The sequence below is a fragment of the Catharus ustulatus genome, chromosome 11 (genome assembly GCF_009819885.2).
Source record: "Catharus ustulatus isolate bCatUst1 chromosome 11, bCatUst1.pri.v2, whole genome shotgun sequence".
NCBI lineage: Eukaryota > Metazoa > Chordata > Aves > Passeriformes > Turdidae > Catharus > Catharus ustulatus.
Genome location: NC_046231.1, coordinates 1,278,313 through 1,294,610, shown reverse-complemented (window position 1 = coordinate 1,294,610; position 16,298 = coordinate 1,278,313). Strand labels below are relative to the sequence as shown.

General features: G+C 41.0%; 1 protein-coding gene across 3 annotated transcripts in view; it reads left to right on the top strand.

Moving 5' to 3' along the window:
- The window catches only part of CDH8 (cadherin 8), a 151,788-nt gene that overhangs the window by 53,820 nt on the left and 81,670 nt on the right, over positions 1–16,298 (top strand). For all 3 annotated transcript variants that reach the window (XR_004418989.2, XM_033069377.2, XM_033069378.2), the window contains exon 3: positions 2,804–3,098. Coding sequence is in view for 2 of the 3 variants with exons in the window: in XM_033069377.2 (XP_032925268.1) it covers positions 2,804–3,098 (295 nt within the window). In the remaining variant the exon portion in view is untranslated. The remainder of the gene's footprint in view (positions 1–2,803; positions 3,099–16,298) is intronic.

Below are 16,298 nucleotides of genomic sequence, written 5' to 3'. Positions count from 1 at the left end.
ATAAAATGATTTTGAAGAAGTGGCTCTTCCATAGGTCATTTGTTATAATATTTTGATATTAGAGTGTAAAGACTTCAAAACCTAGAAAAGTTATTTTAATTATTTAGGCCAGTTTGGATGCTCCCCATAGATTGTAGCAAATGCCACATTTATGTCTTGTTTTCTTTCATTAAAGAACTAAAAAAAAAAATCTATAAATCTTTGTGCAAAAAACTGATCTTCGACTCATCAGACTTAGTTTCAACTTTAATGTTATAAAATGCTCTTATCTCTTGTACTTTGTTTATTGTTTAACTCTTCATTTTATAGTGTTTCAAATATCAGTATTTGACTAGCAAATTGCAATTCTTGCATTTGATACAATGGAATTTAATTTATTAGAGGAAATGATTAATGGCAATCATAGACATTTTGATCATTTTAACTGTTGGTATTTCTCTAGAACTGCAAAGGTTTTATAGCTCTGCATTAAAATCTACCAAAACTGATTTATGAACCATAGCTGCTGTTGGATATTATGGGTAAAACCTGAGATTAAACAGACAGCCTCTCTTACTTATTAACAAATAGCAAATTTGAGAAGGTTTGAGCCTTCTCAAATGTCTGTGTGGGATATCTGGTTTATTCCTAAAAGTTCAGATTACACATTTGGTGTGACTGGGTGAGCTGAGATGTTCCCAGGTCCTGTGCTGAACTGTGGGTATCCAGACAATGCTGTGATATTGCAGCACTAACTCTGCAATGCTAATGTCAATGTAATGTTAATGCCAGATGGGTTTTATTCAGGGAACAAACAGACTATAAATTATAAAAATTATAGATTAGAAATTATTATAAAATTATTACTATAAATTACTATAAAATTATAGATTATAAACTACCTGTTTAAAATGCAGATTCTGGATTGATCTTTACAGGCTCTGGGGCCCTGAAAATAAGGGTAATAATGACAATAATCTTCAAGGCAGACGGAGTTGTGTTAACTTTCTGAGCAGACCAAACTGTGACACCAACAAGGAGGGGAGGGCAGTGGCTCAGTAAATGATTGTTCTCCAGCAGGAGCTGATGGCAGGTGCAAAAAGAAAAGCAGACTGAACTTTTGGAGAAGGAACTCAGCTGTCTCTTGACATCTCTGTGTAATTCCTGTGGGCTGGGTAGGAAAAGTGAACTGGATTGAGTCACACACATCCCCAGCTAAAGTGCTTTGGAAAAGTTGTTAAAACAATGGTGCTGTAATGAAATGCTGCCCGGTGATGCAGAGAGGAGGAGTTTACACCTCGTGTGGAGTTATGCATGATTGCAGAGCAGGGAATGCGCTGGTGGCCAGGATTTTGTGTCTGTGACAAACCAGATCAGCAGAGAAATCAGCCCTGGCTGCTGTCATTGTGACAAAGTGAGCTTTGAGCTTTCCCAGCTCCTGAAAAGCTGAATTCCTGAACAGATGAGTTGTAAATACAACTGTTTGTGACCAGTTCTGGGCAGCAGGACCTGCAGAGCCACTGGTGACATGAGAATCTCCCTCTGGTTTGGCCATAGCTGGTGTTGCAAGCCTTTTTTTCGCACTGATTTTAATATCCTAATGCAAGCTCTTAAATGAAACCACACTGCTGCCTGGCCCTGGCAAGCCCTGCTATCAATTGAGAGTAAAATGCATAACCAGCCACAGCTTCTGTTGAGCCGTCTGCCCAAAATGAGCAAACAGGAAAAAGCCTTTAGAGTTGCTTGTAACTCATGTTGCAACCTAAGCAAATGGGACATATTTCCTTCAGACTGTCTTTTGTGAGGCAGAGATAAATAATAATAGGTGCAAGTTACATTTTTAATGATGTTATTCACTTCTTATTGATCATATTGAGTGTGTAGGACCTCACAGTAAACCCAATTTAAACCCCCATAACTGTGCCTTCAAGTCATTACCCTGTATTTTTGAATGTTTTGACAGTGATACATATGATCCAACCAATTCACACTCTCCCTCTCACAACTTAGAAATTATTGGCAATAATCTGATAGTCAGTATTTGGTTCTGAGCCTACAAAAGATTGATAGAATTCCTTTGGCCCCAGGATTTTAATTAATTAAAAAATTTTGAAAAATAATCTATTTCTCATACTGCTTCAGTTTATTATAATCCGCTCTTGTTTTTTGAAAAACCAAATACAAATTTAATACAATTTTTTTTCTGATGGGGCTTTGAGGAGAATGGGAAGATGTATGCAAGGGCTTTTCTACCAGGGCACATACTTTTAGAATAAAGATCTTAGAACCTTTTAAATTCTGAGAAGATCTGAATTGTGATAGAGTTCTTAATTTCTGTGACTGCTGTCTGTAACAAGATTCCACAAACGCCAGTGTTCAACTACATTCCAGTCACCTGGAAATAAGATGAAAGTAATAACTTAAAACAAGAAGTTAGATTAAAACACATGTTATGGTTAACCCTTCCCTCACCCTTTGATCTTATAGTTAGGGACATTTTGTACTTGCTCATTGGGGCTGATAATGGTTCTGCAGGCATTTACATTTTAGAATGGGGATTTAAAATATATATAATAGCTGCTTTTTAAATAGAAAGTCTAATTATGCCTATGATTGCATCCATTTTTGATTGGTATGCATACAAATCCCTGCTCTCCCTGTGTATTCAAGCTGAGCTATGGATCACTGGTGCTGGGATTGAAGCACAAAGGAACAGCTGACAAAATGTAACATTGGACCAAAGCAAAAGAAAACCCGAAATTCTGTATATATATATTTTTTTGTCTCTAAAATACCTTTTTTTTTCTCTGTTTTCCCCTTTTAGCTGCACACAGACCTGGACCCTGGCAGCAGCAAAATCAAGTATATCCTGTCAGGAGATGGGGCTGGGACCATCTTTGTCATCAACGACAAGACTGGAGACATCCACGCCATGAAGAGGCTGGACAGGGAGGAGAAGGCTGAGTACACTCTCACAGCCCAGGCAGTGGACAGGGACACCAACCAGCCCCTGGAGCCCCCCTCAGAGTTCATCATCAAGGTTCAGGACATCAATGACAATGCCCCTGAGTTTGTGGAGGGCCCCTACCATGCCTCGGTGCCAGAGATGTCTCTTGTGGGTACGTATGTGTGAACAGCCCTGGCGCCCCACAGCCCTGCCCTGCCAGGAGGCTGTTGAGTTGGTGATGAATACTAAGGTATTTATTGTGTTGTTAGCATTCATTTGCATATTTTCAAATCTTCTCTTGGCCCAAGCTTTAATCTGCAGCACAATAGCCGTGTCCCTCAGCAGTAAGGAAATGGCTAACAGCTGTATTAATGTGTCTGTTTTGACCAACACTTTAATGGGCTGAATTTATATTTCCCTTCTGACACTGCAGTTAGAGTATTGTTATTGAGAAGGATTTATCAAGATTTGCTCCAGCATGATGGTCTCTCATCCTATTGATATTTTGTTGATGTTTAATTATCTGTTGTTCTCCTACTCTTGCAGGGCATTGATACATACTTATTTGTTTTCCTCTAAGTGCAACTGTAATCAGGGAAAAACATTGAAATGAAAGATGCTGCGTCTGGGAATTGATGGTTAGGCTGTAGAGTGGACTTAACCAATTAGCCACAGGATTTGCGTGGATGATGGAAGGAAAAAGCAGAGAAAACTGTGGAAAAAAATGGTAAAAAGGGAAATTAACTGTGTGAAAGCAGAAAAGAGAAAGGAGAAGAACATAATCTTCTTAATATATTTTACTTATATTTATTCATTTTGTCAGATTAGTGTGAGTCTGTTTCCTCATGGATTAATAAATTAGGATCTTTTCTGCATAGTTTTTCCTGTGTTTGCAAGTGCATATCCTTACAGAGGCAGGTATTGATACTGCCAGGAGTGCAGCTCCTCTTTAGCTACCACTGAAGCCAGAGGGAGGCAAACCCACCAAACCAAGAGAATCCATTTCAGGGCAATATCAGAATTCAGCATAAACAATGGCAGCAAAATCTGGCCATGAAATGCAGAGGGAATTCTAATGCATTTTAGTGTTAGGTTGAGGATGATGTGCATTTCAGTGATTTGTCTGCATCTGTCAAAGCAAGGTAATTGAAGGAGTGCCAAGGCTCTTTGTGAAATGAAGCAGCATCCTATCACAAAGTTTCAAAAACACCACTCACTCTCTCTTGTTCAGCTGAAAAGAGGAGGAATGTGAGGAGCCAGAAGCATCCTGTCACTCCCAGCACAGAGTTACACAAGTCATTGTCAAATACAAGTGTGATGTACTGACTGCATGGCCATTTCCTGGGGCTTCATCTTTCAAATTAACTCTTCTCCAACAGAATTCCAAATCTTCATTGTGCCCAATTGCTTGTGCCAAAAATATATGTGAATTTTCGAGCCTGCATTTCAGTTCTTTACTAAACCATGGCTTTTATACGTTGATTTACTTTTAATTATACAGCAGCACAAATGTAATATGGAGCTGCTTTCAAAAGATATTTCAGCCAAGCTCTAGGTGAGCAAATGACTTACAGTAATTTCACGAATACAAGCCGCACTGAGTATAAGCCGCATCTCTGGGTGTTGGCAAATATTTCGTTTTTTGTCCATAAATAAGCCGCACCCGAGTATAAGCCGCTCTGTCGTTTGCAGCGAGGACCCGCGTGCAACAAAGTTGCCAAATAGTAACAGAACTCCAGCAGGGTAGGGTTTACTGGCTCAGCTAAGGCTGCACAGGCTCGGCCCGCTCGGGGCTGCCGACGGGGCCGGGTGGCCCAGCCCGGTGCTGGCGCTCGGTGGGGCCGCTTGGGGCTGGCTGCCGCTGCCACTGGGCTCGGTCACCACGGCCCGGCGCTGCCCCGTGGTGGCAGGCAGGGTCGGAGCCCCCCCCCCCGCACCCACAGCAGCGGTGGCGGGTGGGGACGGAGCCCCCCGCCTCCTCCCCGAGTCGCGGCAATGGCGGCGCGGGGCCCCCCCGTCTCTCCCCTGGGCGGTGGCAGAGGAGGGAAGGAGGGAGCTTTCCCGCCTCTCTCCCTGCCCCCTGTGCTGCCTGCAGGGAGCCAGGCTCCACCCGCGGTGCAACAGAATAACAATTTGTAACAATCGCGAAATGCCGGCTTTTACTGGCAGCTGCTCGGCTCAGTACTCTGGCTGGCACTTCTGAGGTTGTAAATGTCAGAAAATTATTCACATATTAGCCGCTCCTAAGTATAAGCCGCATTTCCGGTTTGGGAGCCAAATCTTAGTCAAAATGGTGCGGCTTGTATTCGTGAAATTACTGTAATTAAATAAAATGAGATTAAAAATCAAAACCAAACCAAAGAATGTGGGAAAAAGAGGAAGGAAAATTGAATGCTGTCATTTCTTATGTAAATGGGATTTATGTAGTATTCTAGGAGAAAAAAGAGAAAGATATATGCAAGAAAAGATGGTTTCTGATTACAAAGCCTACTATAAAAATAATTTATATCTGTCTATATTTATAATCTGTGATAAAGACATGGCCCCTATCCAAGCAGTAATCATTGTAAAGAGGAGGAGAAAAAAAAACAAAACTGAAAACTTTGAGAGGAAACTAATCAGGACATAAGTAAAAATCTAATAATTGTTAATGTGAGGTTTAAAAGATGGTAAATGCAATGAGAGGAAGGGAATAAAAGAGAATAAAAGATAAAATATCAGTGAAAGAGAGGTAAAGTAAAAATGGATAAAGAGTGAAAGAGGAGGGAAAACTGTGAAGAAAGGTAATGAGAGAGATGAATTATAAGTTAAAACTTCGTTAGGAAAGATTTGTTATAGGGGATTGTGCCAGAAATGACCAAAGGCTGGATGTACCTTAGCAAATAGAGATTTGGACTGGATCCACAGGAAAATGTTTCATTTGTTGCCCAGGCATGTTGGGGGAAAGAGAGACACCAAACTGCCTCTGAAATGACAAAGTTCCACATCCTTACAGTTTGTTAGGCTGCATGGGAGAGTTTTGTTCAAAAGCAACTGTGTCCTAACACCAAAAATGGTTGTCAGCATTACTAAACCTCTGTGGTAGAGCTTTGCAGTAGGTTGTCTGCCAGGTCTGAGGTTTATTGCTGTAACTCTGAGAGTTTTGCACATTTATCCCTTAGGGTCCCTGGCCCTTCCATGTTTTACAGGACATCCCTAGGAGTGAAGGTTTCCAAGCTGCTGCTCTATAGAAGCACCAATGTGCACTCCTGCTCTTTTGTTGAAAAAACAAAATCTTTCTCTGCTGTTGCTTCAAAACTCAGAGAATTTTCCTGATTGCATTACCTGGGACCTGGATGAGTGTAAAGTCTCTGAAGGAAAGGCAGAGAAGTCTAATCTCTGATGAAACCAAATGCCAAGGTGGAAAATGGAAGGGAGTGTTACCCTTTGTTAATGTTGCTGTTACTATTTCCTTCTGCTTTCTTCTCCTGACCCACAGACAGCAACATCAAGAGATGAAGGAAGTGATTCTCTGTAAATTATTTCAAGGTTTTTGAAGATTTTTTAAGTCCTCTTAAAATTATATTAAGTCTTCTGTAATGTTTATAAGAAAATTGTCTCCTTTCAGAGTTCAAGGAACTTCTATTATTTTCCCCCACTAAGAGTATTTCACTTCCATTATCCACTTACTTAATTCCCTTAAAGAGATCTCCACCCACTGCCAATTTCAGCCTTGACTTTTGTACAACACAGGCATCTCTAGGCAGTGTTCTTACTCAGGATGAAACAAAGTTCTACTCAACCTTTTCTTTCCTCAAAATGCTTATATCAATTTTCTGCTCTGAGACAGAAGAGGAACTCATATGCTTTCTATATATAGTACTTATGTAATGAGGATGCAGTACAAGGCATTTTATTTTTGGGCCTCAGGGGAAGGCAATGCATGAAATACAGATGAAGGCTTTAACCTTTCATTGTTCCAAGGTTCTAACACGATGCAGTTTTTCTAGCAGGTACCTTAGACCTGGTCTTATGTTCCTGGCTAGAAGAGAAGTATTACAGGAATATCAGGGGTTATTTTGGCTATCTGAAACTGGAATGAAACACTATGGGGATGTGGAAACTGGCTTCAAACTGACACAGAGCAGGTTAGAGCAGAGGTGAGGCAGGAATTGTTCCCTGTGAGGGTGGGCAGGAGCTGGGATGGAATTCCCAGAGCAGCTGTGGCTGCCCCTGGATCCCTGGCAGTGCCCAAGGCCAGGTTGGACACTGGGGCTGGAGCAGCCTGGGATAGTGGGAGGTGTCCCTGCCATGGCTAGGGTGGCTCTGGGTGGGATTTTGGGTCCCTTCCAGCCCAGCTCTGGGATTGTGTGCCCGTGTGGGGCTCTGTGTGTGTGCCAGCGCCCCAGAGCCGCACACACCATGGCGTGCCCTGCCCGTTTTTTAGTCTGTGTTTTGGTGCTCTCTGGAAAATCCTGCTCCCCTGCTGAAACAAAAGGGATGTGCAGGCTCTCCTTCCACTGCCTGGTGCAGGGAGGATCAGAATTACCCCGGGCTCTCTCTGGGAGGAGTGCTGCTCACTTCTCAGCTGTCTGCACAGAACGCGCTCCCACGCGCGCTCGCTGCCGGCCGTCTCTGTGCTCGCAGCTATTCCCAAATCATTTATTGCCCTCTCTGAGCAAAGAGACCTGCACGTTCCAGAAAAAAGAGAAAAGTTTTGAGAACTAAATGGATTTTTATTTTTTTTAACTGTAATTCCTACATAATCTACCATAATAAGCCCTGCTCCCCCCTCTAAAAAAGCTTGTGCAAGCTAATAGTGTATATGGAGAATATGTTCTTTGCTGAAACTGCGCACCTTAATTTTTAAATTATGATATTAATTTTCTTAAAGAATCAAAGATCAGAAAGTGAAATCTGTGGAATTACTTCATTATAGCAAGTATTACAAATAGGAAATAATTTAATTTTCTGTAAATCTTGTTTAATCATTTTTCAACAACATAAAAGGGCACACTGGTGTAGAAAGTTAAAACCTTAAAAAAAAAACCAACAACAAAAAAAACATTTATCTGTGCTTCTGGGAGTAAGAACCCCAAGACTCTTTTTTTTTTCTCTCCCATTTGTCTATGAGCTCCGTATCTATGCCTGCAATGAAGATAGAATATTATGTAAATGAATGAGCAAGCTTAGAAGATCCATAAGGGTAATTGGAACCAGTTCTGCAGCTTATTTAAAGAAAAAAAAAAGAGAAAAGAGGAAAAAAAAACCCCACACTCTCCCTCGAGTATGTTCTGTGTCTGTGTTACCTTCTCAGCTACACACATATTCACCAGTTCCCCAAAACACATGCAGAGGTGGTAATGGGAGCAAGAGTAGATATTTGTCTGCTGACAGCAGAGTTTTAGGATCCCTTTTTCCAGGAGAGGAATGAGGACTGAATCTCTTGATTTCGCTCTCAGTGAAGCTGGGAGTGTTTAGACAGTGAGTGTCATGTTGAAAGACAGGAGACGACTGAGCAGAGTGAAAGAGGTGTTGGTGAAATAAAAAAGGACAGAGATGGAAAAGAACAAAAGCCATAAGGGAAGAGAATTCTGAATTGCCTGAATTAAGGTAAACAGACGAACTTTAATAATCTCCAAATATTAAGGCTTCTCCTGACAGTCATAAAAATAATAACGCACACACAGTGGAATTCTGACATTGTTCTAGAAATGCTTTTGCCTTTGCCACTTGAAAATAGTATCCGTATGAAAAAGCTTAGAATAACAATATTGGTTGTCCTTAAATGCTTCTGTGAAAGGTCTTTGCTGGAAAGGGTTTTGGTTTTCAGGTGAGTCAGAATATCAGTTTTCAGTTTTGGCACAAGCACATCTGCTTAGGGATGTTTTCCCTTGAATCAAGGTTTGCCCTTGATTGCATCACTGCAGATAAGAAATTTTATATATATATATTTCTTTAAATTATTATTTTTTTTTTAAGCACAGTTCTTTAGTCCAGCCAGGCGTATTAGGACCACACTGTACATAGTGCAGCTTTGCTTTCTGGTTCTCCCAAAGAAATTCATTCTCTCTCACTTACAAATTGTTTGCAAAAGGACAAAATCTGCTTCATATGAAATCAACACTCAACATCTGACATGAATAGTGATAAAATAACTTCACAAATCAGAAAGTTGTGATGAAAACCTGACCTGAAATGTTATCAAGATCAACCACACTCTCTTGCTGGGATTTTTATCATTGATTTTTTAGGCACTGAGCAAGACTGTTAAATCAATGAGAGTTTGTTACAAAATTGTGGAGTAAAGGGACTGCAGCACTGGGGTCAAGTACAAATTAGCCTAGAGGGTGAATGAATGCAAAGGCAGTGCAAAAGCTAAGGGAAAAACCAACAGATGTTGTAAAATATTACATCTATTTAAAAAAAAAAAAAAAAAGTATTTTTGTGTTGTCTTGTTCCTCCTCCTGTTCCTCTTGTGCACAATCACACACAGTAGCTGTGGTACCAAGGAGTTTTATTGAGATTTCTTTGGTAGTGTGTGAGTTTAAAATGGCCCCACACAACCTTCAGGAAGGGGTCAGGACATCCAACACCAAGGCTGTTCCTTCCCCTGACTGGCTGCTGAGCCTTGAGAAAACACAGCTCTGCTAATTTTCTGCTTTTCTCATTTCTCATGAGGTCTGATCAAAAATGTCATTATCTGTCTGTACTGTTCTGATGGAGTCATTATGAGCTTGAGGACCACGATGAAATGAATATTCTTTAGGGGTTTACAGGCTGATCCTTTAGTTATCCCCCTCTATATTGTCCTAAACCAGTTAATTGGCAATACAGAATTACGAAAATCGGTGGGATTGCTCCAAGCATTTGTGCCAATGGCAGGAAGTTCTTGAGTGCTGAGGTTCTGAAGCCACTGTCTGGTCCCTAGGAACAAGGCCTGACTTACCTGTGCAAGGTGAGGAGCTATTGAGGTGTGCTGGTTTCTTAGACAAGCACTGCCTTTCTTCCTCTCCCTTCACTGGCAGAAATTTGTCACAAATTGTCCATTTTTTGCTCACCTTGGCACAGAGAAAAGTTGTGCAGATGACACAGAGTGAAGATGAACTCTGCAGGAAAAATCTGCAGAACTGAAGACACAGTTCCTTATGGAGTTCTTCCAAATAGAGAAATTCCTCTTTCCATAGTGTTCCTGTTTTGAGATGGGGGCAGACAGACAGAGCTGTCACATGTTGATCATGAGGAAATATTGGCAGCCTGAGGTGAATGTCCTGTGTACCTACAAGAATCTGTCCTGCTGTGGTTTTTCCTCTGGCCTCCTATCAAAAACATCTTGCCCTTGTTGCAGATATTCTGCTTCTGAAATCCTTTGTGGTCGTTTCCATTTGTGCATATCAAATGCGTCATTGTGTTTGTGTTCTGTGACTGTGTGAAAATAAGTCTCTGACTCAGGTTTCTGATGCATTCTCTTCTGGTTTCAAGTTTAAATCTATTCTCAGCATGGATTTCTCACAATTTCCCCAAATGTAAAATTCTGAAGGGGAAAAAAAAAGGTGTTTCAAAGAGTGGTATGGTTTGCATTGCAGGCTTTGAAGTTGTGTTATCTCATTTTTCTGAGAGCTTGGCTGGTGGCATTAGGTGGCCAGGGGATGATGCCCAAGTGAAGAACAGAGGGATGAGAGGAAGTGGAGCAGCACAGGTTCCTGCCAGACTGATGCTCTGTGAAATGCCACAGAACTGGTCTGGAGCATAATTTCACCTTTTTCCATCACAGGAAATGTAGACAGGGTCTTAGCGCAAGGTAGAAAATTCTAGGTCAGAAAATTAAGTTCAGTGTGGCAATATTTTCACAGAAACTTTGATTACTGTAATTTCTATTCCTCTGGCTAGCAGGAAGACTTGGCCCTAGCACATCAGGGACCAATACTCCTCAAATTCTTCATTAGGTGGCCTGTGTCAGACTTCTCTCTGATGGATATTTGGCAAAATGGGTGCAATTCAGAATCCATTATTTTCTTCTGTTGCACTGGTCATTCCCCACCCTGCCCTGAGCAGACACCGCTGTCTTTGGCTAAGTGCTGAATCTGCAGCTCTTGTTTTTCCATGCATACAGCTCAAACTGCCTGTGAACCTGCTGTCACAGGGCTTCCTTGGGAATCAGCCCTGGCAGCTGCTGGAGCTGTGTCCCTTCCCTGGGCCCAGAAGGGCTCTGCTGCCCTTTGCTGGCCCTGCAGTGGCCCAGGGGGGACAATATTTCAGACCCTGCTTTTGCACCCCGGGTCACAGCTGCTGGCACTCCAGGTTTTGCTCTCCCAAACAAAGACAGCAGAGCATCAGAGCTGCCAGATGACATCAGCCCCTTCCTGCTCTCACCACACAAAGTCATAAATGAAAGAATTTCTGTGGTAAACAGCCTAGGCTGTTTTATTATTTATTTCTATTTTTTTACAATACACCTGACCATAACCTGAAACTTCCATTGGAATCAACAAGACCTACAGTACCTTTTTTTTCTGCTTGGTAATACAGTGTACAGTGATCATCCAATTTTACTGCCTTTGCCTGGGGGCCTCGCAGAATGAATGCTGATGAAATAGTCAATTGATTAGAGACAAGCAGTCTTTCAAAAGTCCTGAACAGAAGAGGAGCTTTTCCCCACTTCTCTCACAAATATCAATTAATATTCTATAGTGAGGGTGATATCTAAAGGGAGAATAAAAAAAAAAAAAAAGGATGAAAGGAAAACATAATTCTTTAAGCCAAACATAAAATATATTTTACCCTTCTGCTGTTGCCTGTGATGTTTCAAACCATGTACTAATCCTAACAAACAGCCACCCGGGGGAATTTGCAAAGGAATACCTGCAGGCTCTCTAATGGCACCATCTCATAAGTTCTAGCAAGAAACAACTGCCAACCTTAAAGCTGAAAAGGCAGAAGGTCCCTTCTTGTTAGATCCATACAGGTAAACCCAGGTAGCATCAGCCAGGATAATTGCCAGGGAAGAATCCATATCCCTCAATCTGAATATGTATTTCTGCTGTAAAGCATTTCTGAGTCCAGGATGTTATGTTAAAGAGGCAGCACCAGAGTTCCAAAACAATTAGTTTATACAGACAAGAGATGGTGAAATGTGCAGTTGATTAGGTTTCCCAGCCCTCATTATACAGCTGGGAGGTGTGGGGCTGCCAGCTCCCTGCCTTCCCTGCATGTTCAGGCTGCCTTTTTCTCCAGGCATAGCCAGCTCCTCTCACACTTCTGCAGTCACACATTTGCATACAATATGTTTTTCCCATTTCCCTCCCATGATAAAATGTCCTTAAAGCAGCATATGAGCAATCTGCACAGACATTGCTGTGTCACACGTGGTAGGTTGTGTGTTTGTGCAGAGATTTTGGCTCAAGCATGTACTGCATGACATTAACATTCTTTAAAGCTTTCATTAGCCTCCTAAGGTAGCCACTCCAGAAATTGCATTGAGAAATAGGCAACATTTAGGAGAACAGTCTGGATACCTCTCCTGCTTATGGAGCTAAACATCACTCAGTATATTAAAGCTATGAAAGGATTATTTTCCTGTTAGAACCAAGAAACAGCTTTTTGCATTTTCCTACATGGTATTATATAATTTATTATAGACCAGATTCTTTAATTGAGCCAGATTTCTAGGTACTAAAACCTTTGGTTTAGATTACCAATTATTGAGGGTAGCATCTGCCATTTCCTGTAAGTCTGTAAAGTACTGAAAATTCTCTTTTTGGTGCATTTCAGCGAGACTAGATTCAACTACTTACATAAAACAGAGTGACAAAACAAGCAAGTAATGTTTTCTAACTCATGTTTAATATTAAAAACAAAATATGGACTATATCAGTTGCAGTTTATTTCGGAAAATATTTACAGGTGTCTATATGAGTATTTAAGTGCACACAGGTGTTTAGACAGAGATCTATACAAGACTAAATGGCCTTAAAGTGTTCCAGAGTAGGCTCAGAGTGGGCACAGCAGGAATTTTCCCATGGAAAGGGAGCTCAGGGATTGGAACTGCCCAGGGAGGGTTGGATCCCCATCCCTGGTGGTGTCACCTGGAGGTGGCACCCAGAGCACTGGGCTGGGGACAAGGTGGAATGGGATGGAATGGGATGGAATGGGATGGGATGGGATGGGGTACAGCTGGGACTCCACAGCTGAGAGGGCTTTCCCAACATTATTGGTTCTATGATTTTGGGATTCTGTGATAGAATTTAATGTAAAAACCCACACTTGCACTTTACACACTTGCAGCTCCTGGAAGGCTGGAATTAGAGACTCTCCACAGGAGAGAGGAGTCACAGGATTGAAATTTAGGCATCCACATCAGGTGGTCAGTTTAATTTCTGATCCTCTCTGGTCAGCCAAAAAAGGAGGATTCCAGAAGAGGATGATTCTGTCTTCTTCCCTCCCTCAGGTAGAGCAGGCAGCTGCTGCAGCCAGGTATCAAATTTAGCCAGTTGAGCCTAAAAGTGAGTTGAATGAATAACCCCTTTTTCCTTCTTCCTTACCTTAATCATCATAAACAAGATCATGACAGCATCACACTATTTTACTGTTTAGAGTCAAATTACAGCTGGGAAAGACAAATTACTCCATTAGTTCATCTTCCTGTCTTTCTAGGGTTTTCCCTTAGAATACATTATTCCAGCATCCTGTGCAGGAGAGTGAACTCTTCACTGAGGAGGATTCTGTTATTTCCCTTGGGAAGCTATTCCTCCTTGTACAATTTCTCATTGCAATGAAGCTTTTGTTGTTGTTTTTCTCTTTGCAGAAGATAAAGAGAAGTCTTGTATCTGTGTATTTATACGGTTCTCATCACCAATATACCAGTATTACATCTGTAACATACACAAATTTTCTTTCTCATTTCTGCCTCTAGGAATGATTGCATATTGGATTCTGCCATAGAAACAGCAGAATGCATGCTGGCCTTCCTGTTTCTCCAGCATGGCAAGCACAAGTTGCCCATTTTCCCCTCAGTGAGCTGTTCTGGCCCATATACGCTGCTTAGGGTGTCAGCTATTCAATGCCTCATTCATTTTTCGTTCATTAAGGGTCCACTGGACACTTAAAAAGCAGATTATTTTTTACTCTTACAAGCTTTCCTCTAAGTGTGGAAAGATCTGAAAAGCTCACCCAAACCCTCTGTCATCTGTTCCCCAAGCAGCCCTTGACATTTTCCCTGGTTCTGGGGTCCTGTGGGCTCTGTAGGCCAGGCAGCAGCAGCACCATGTGCTGGCAGCACTGCTCCAAACCCCTGGGGGATTTACATCCTCTCCTCACAGAATCATGGAACTGTGGAATTCCTGCTGGGCTGGAAAGGAACCTCAGGGATGAGTCCATCAACCTCCTTGTCTCCCTGCTGTCTGTGTTTGTCTTTCCTGGGGTCTCTGGGGTCAGAACCTTCCTGCACTGGGAGATCTGAGCCACACGCTGGACTCACAGAGCTTTGGCAATGAAGTAGCTGCTCTTATTATAAATAATAAATAAAAATATAAATAAAGAAATAAAATAATTATAAATAAATAAGAATAATAAAAATATATTCAAATACAGGTGCAGAAGGTAGGGTTGAAACAATGACATATGATCTGTAAAGGAACCCTTAAACACTCATGCAACATTCCCACAATTTGTGTGTGTATGTATTTGTATATCTGCATGAACACCAAGATATGCAGTGATATTTCATGTGGGTAATTTTCATATGTTAACAAGTTCTGTAGCTCTTTATACAGATTCCTATTTCATAAACATTTTCTTTATTTGGTTGGTGAAACCTCTAATTCATAGATTTTGTGTCTAGAAATTGTCTCATGCAATAATGCAGGACGATAAGGCTTAAAACTATGGTTTTGCATTTAAAAAAACAAGCAACAATGAAAAACAAATAAGTTCCATCACTTTGAGGCAGTAATAATTTACATGTCAAGAAGTTATGCAGGTTTTTATGAGATTATTGCAGTTTTATTCAATAAAAAATTGTTTCCATGACAACAACTGTCATGCTACCTGTGAGATTATAGCAAAGAAGGACAGTGAAGAAAAAGCTTCATTTTGGAAAGGATGCTTATCTGACCTGCTGGGCACAAACTATGCTTGGTGTGACTATCCCTGGCTGCAGGGCTTCCATCAGCCCAACTCCAAAGCCAGCTGAAGGTTTTGAAGCACAGGATCCTCTTAGGAAAACAAAGAAATTGGTAAATGATGGTGAGGCTTTGTCATGCAAATACCCTCCTCATGCCCCATCAGGTCGGTCATGATATCTCCAGAATGAAATGGAGATTTCAGCCTGGCAAGATTTGGGAAGATTAGGAGAGAAAAGAGTGAGTGAGACCAAAGAGGGCCCCGGAAAATAAATAAATAAATAAAATTTTTAAAATCCCCAGAAGTCCCTGGGAAGATGACAAAACCTGGTCCCACCAGGTTTCATCATCATTATGGTCACGTTATTTATTTTTACCAGCCATTACAATCTTTCAACAAAATGGTTCTTCACTGAATATGGATTCATGTAAATTCTTGGCACCAGCTATGTATTACCTCGTCTAGAACATTCAAATTCGATCTTTTGGAATTTTTTTCCCCCAGTATGCACGTTTCACTGCCACACCAGAAGAATTTGCTTTCCTACTCCCTGTGGCAGCATATGCATTTTTCTTCCTGACTAATGTGCAGAATCTGTACCCTGACTTGCACATAAAAACACAGCCAAAACAACAGAAAAGCACTAGCTGAGCACACACATCTTATTTTTTATGGGTGGTTTTTAATCTTAGTTTGCCAGCAAACACAGGCTTTCTCACCTAGCCGTATAAAAATAGCCCTGTTGTTAATTGTGTGGCTGATTGCTGGCCTGTTGTAAAGACAGAGTAAAACAATCTGACACTGACAGAGTAAAACAATCAGCAATGGCTAATGGTTAAAGCACAGGAGAAGTGTTCATTAATTAAAATCTGTTGAATCTCCTTGCAGACTATATTTATAGTGGTTAAATCCATGTTTGAGGGTCATTAGCATTGCAAAAGTGTACCTGAGGAAAAAACACACCAAGATTTTTTTAACAGAACATCTTAAAATTTGCCTTATCTCTAAGATAAAAATTGGTTTGGTTTGCATAAGGCAACTTTAGGTACATAAAGAAAAAAGAAACAGTGATTATTTTGTTGGGCCAGATTACATATAATGGCAATATTATTGTAATTTAGGACAACAGTGACTTGGACTACAATAGTGGCTTTCTTATAAAAATGGCACAATTTCAAATTCATAGTCTCTGGCTAAATGAGTTTGTTGTAGCATTGACAAAGAAACAAACACAAGCCAAATGCAGTCAAAATTAAGCACAAACAGAAACCTT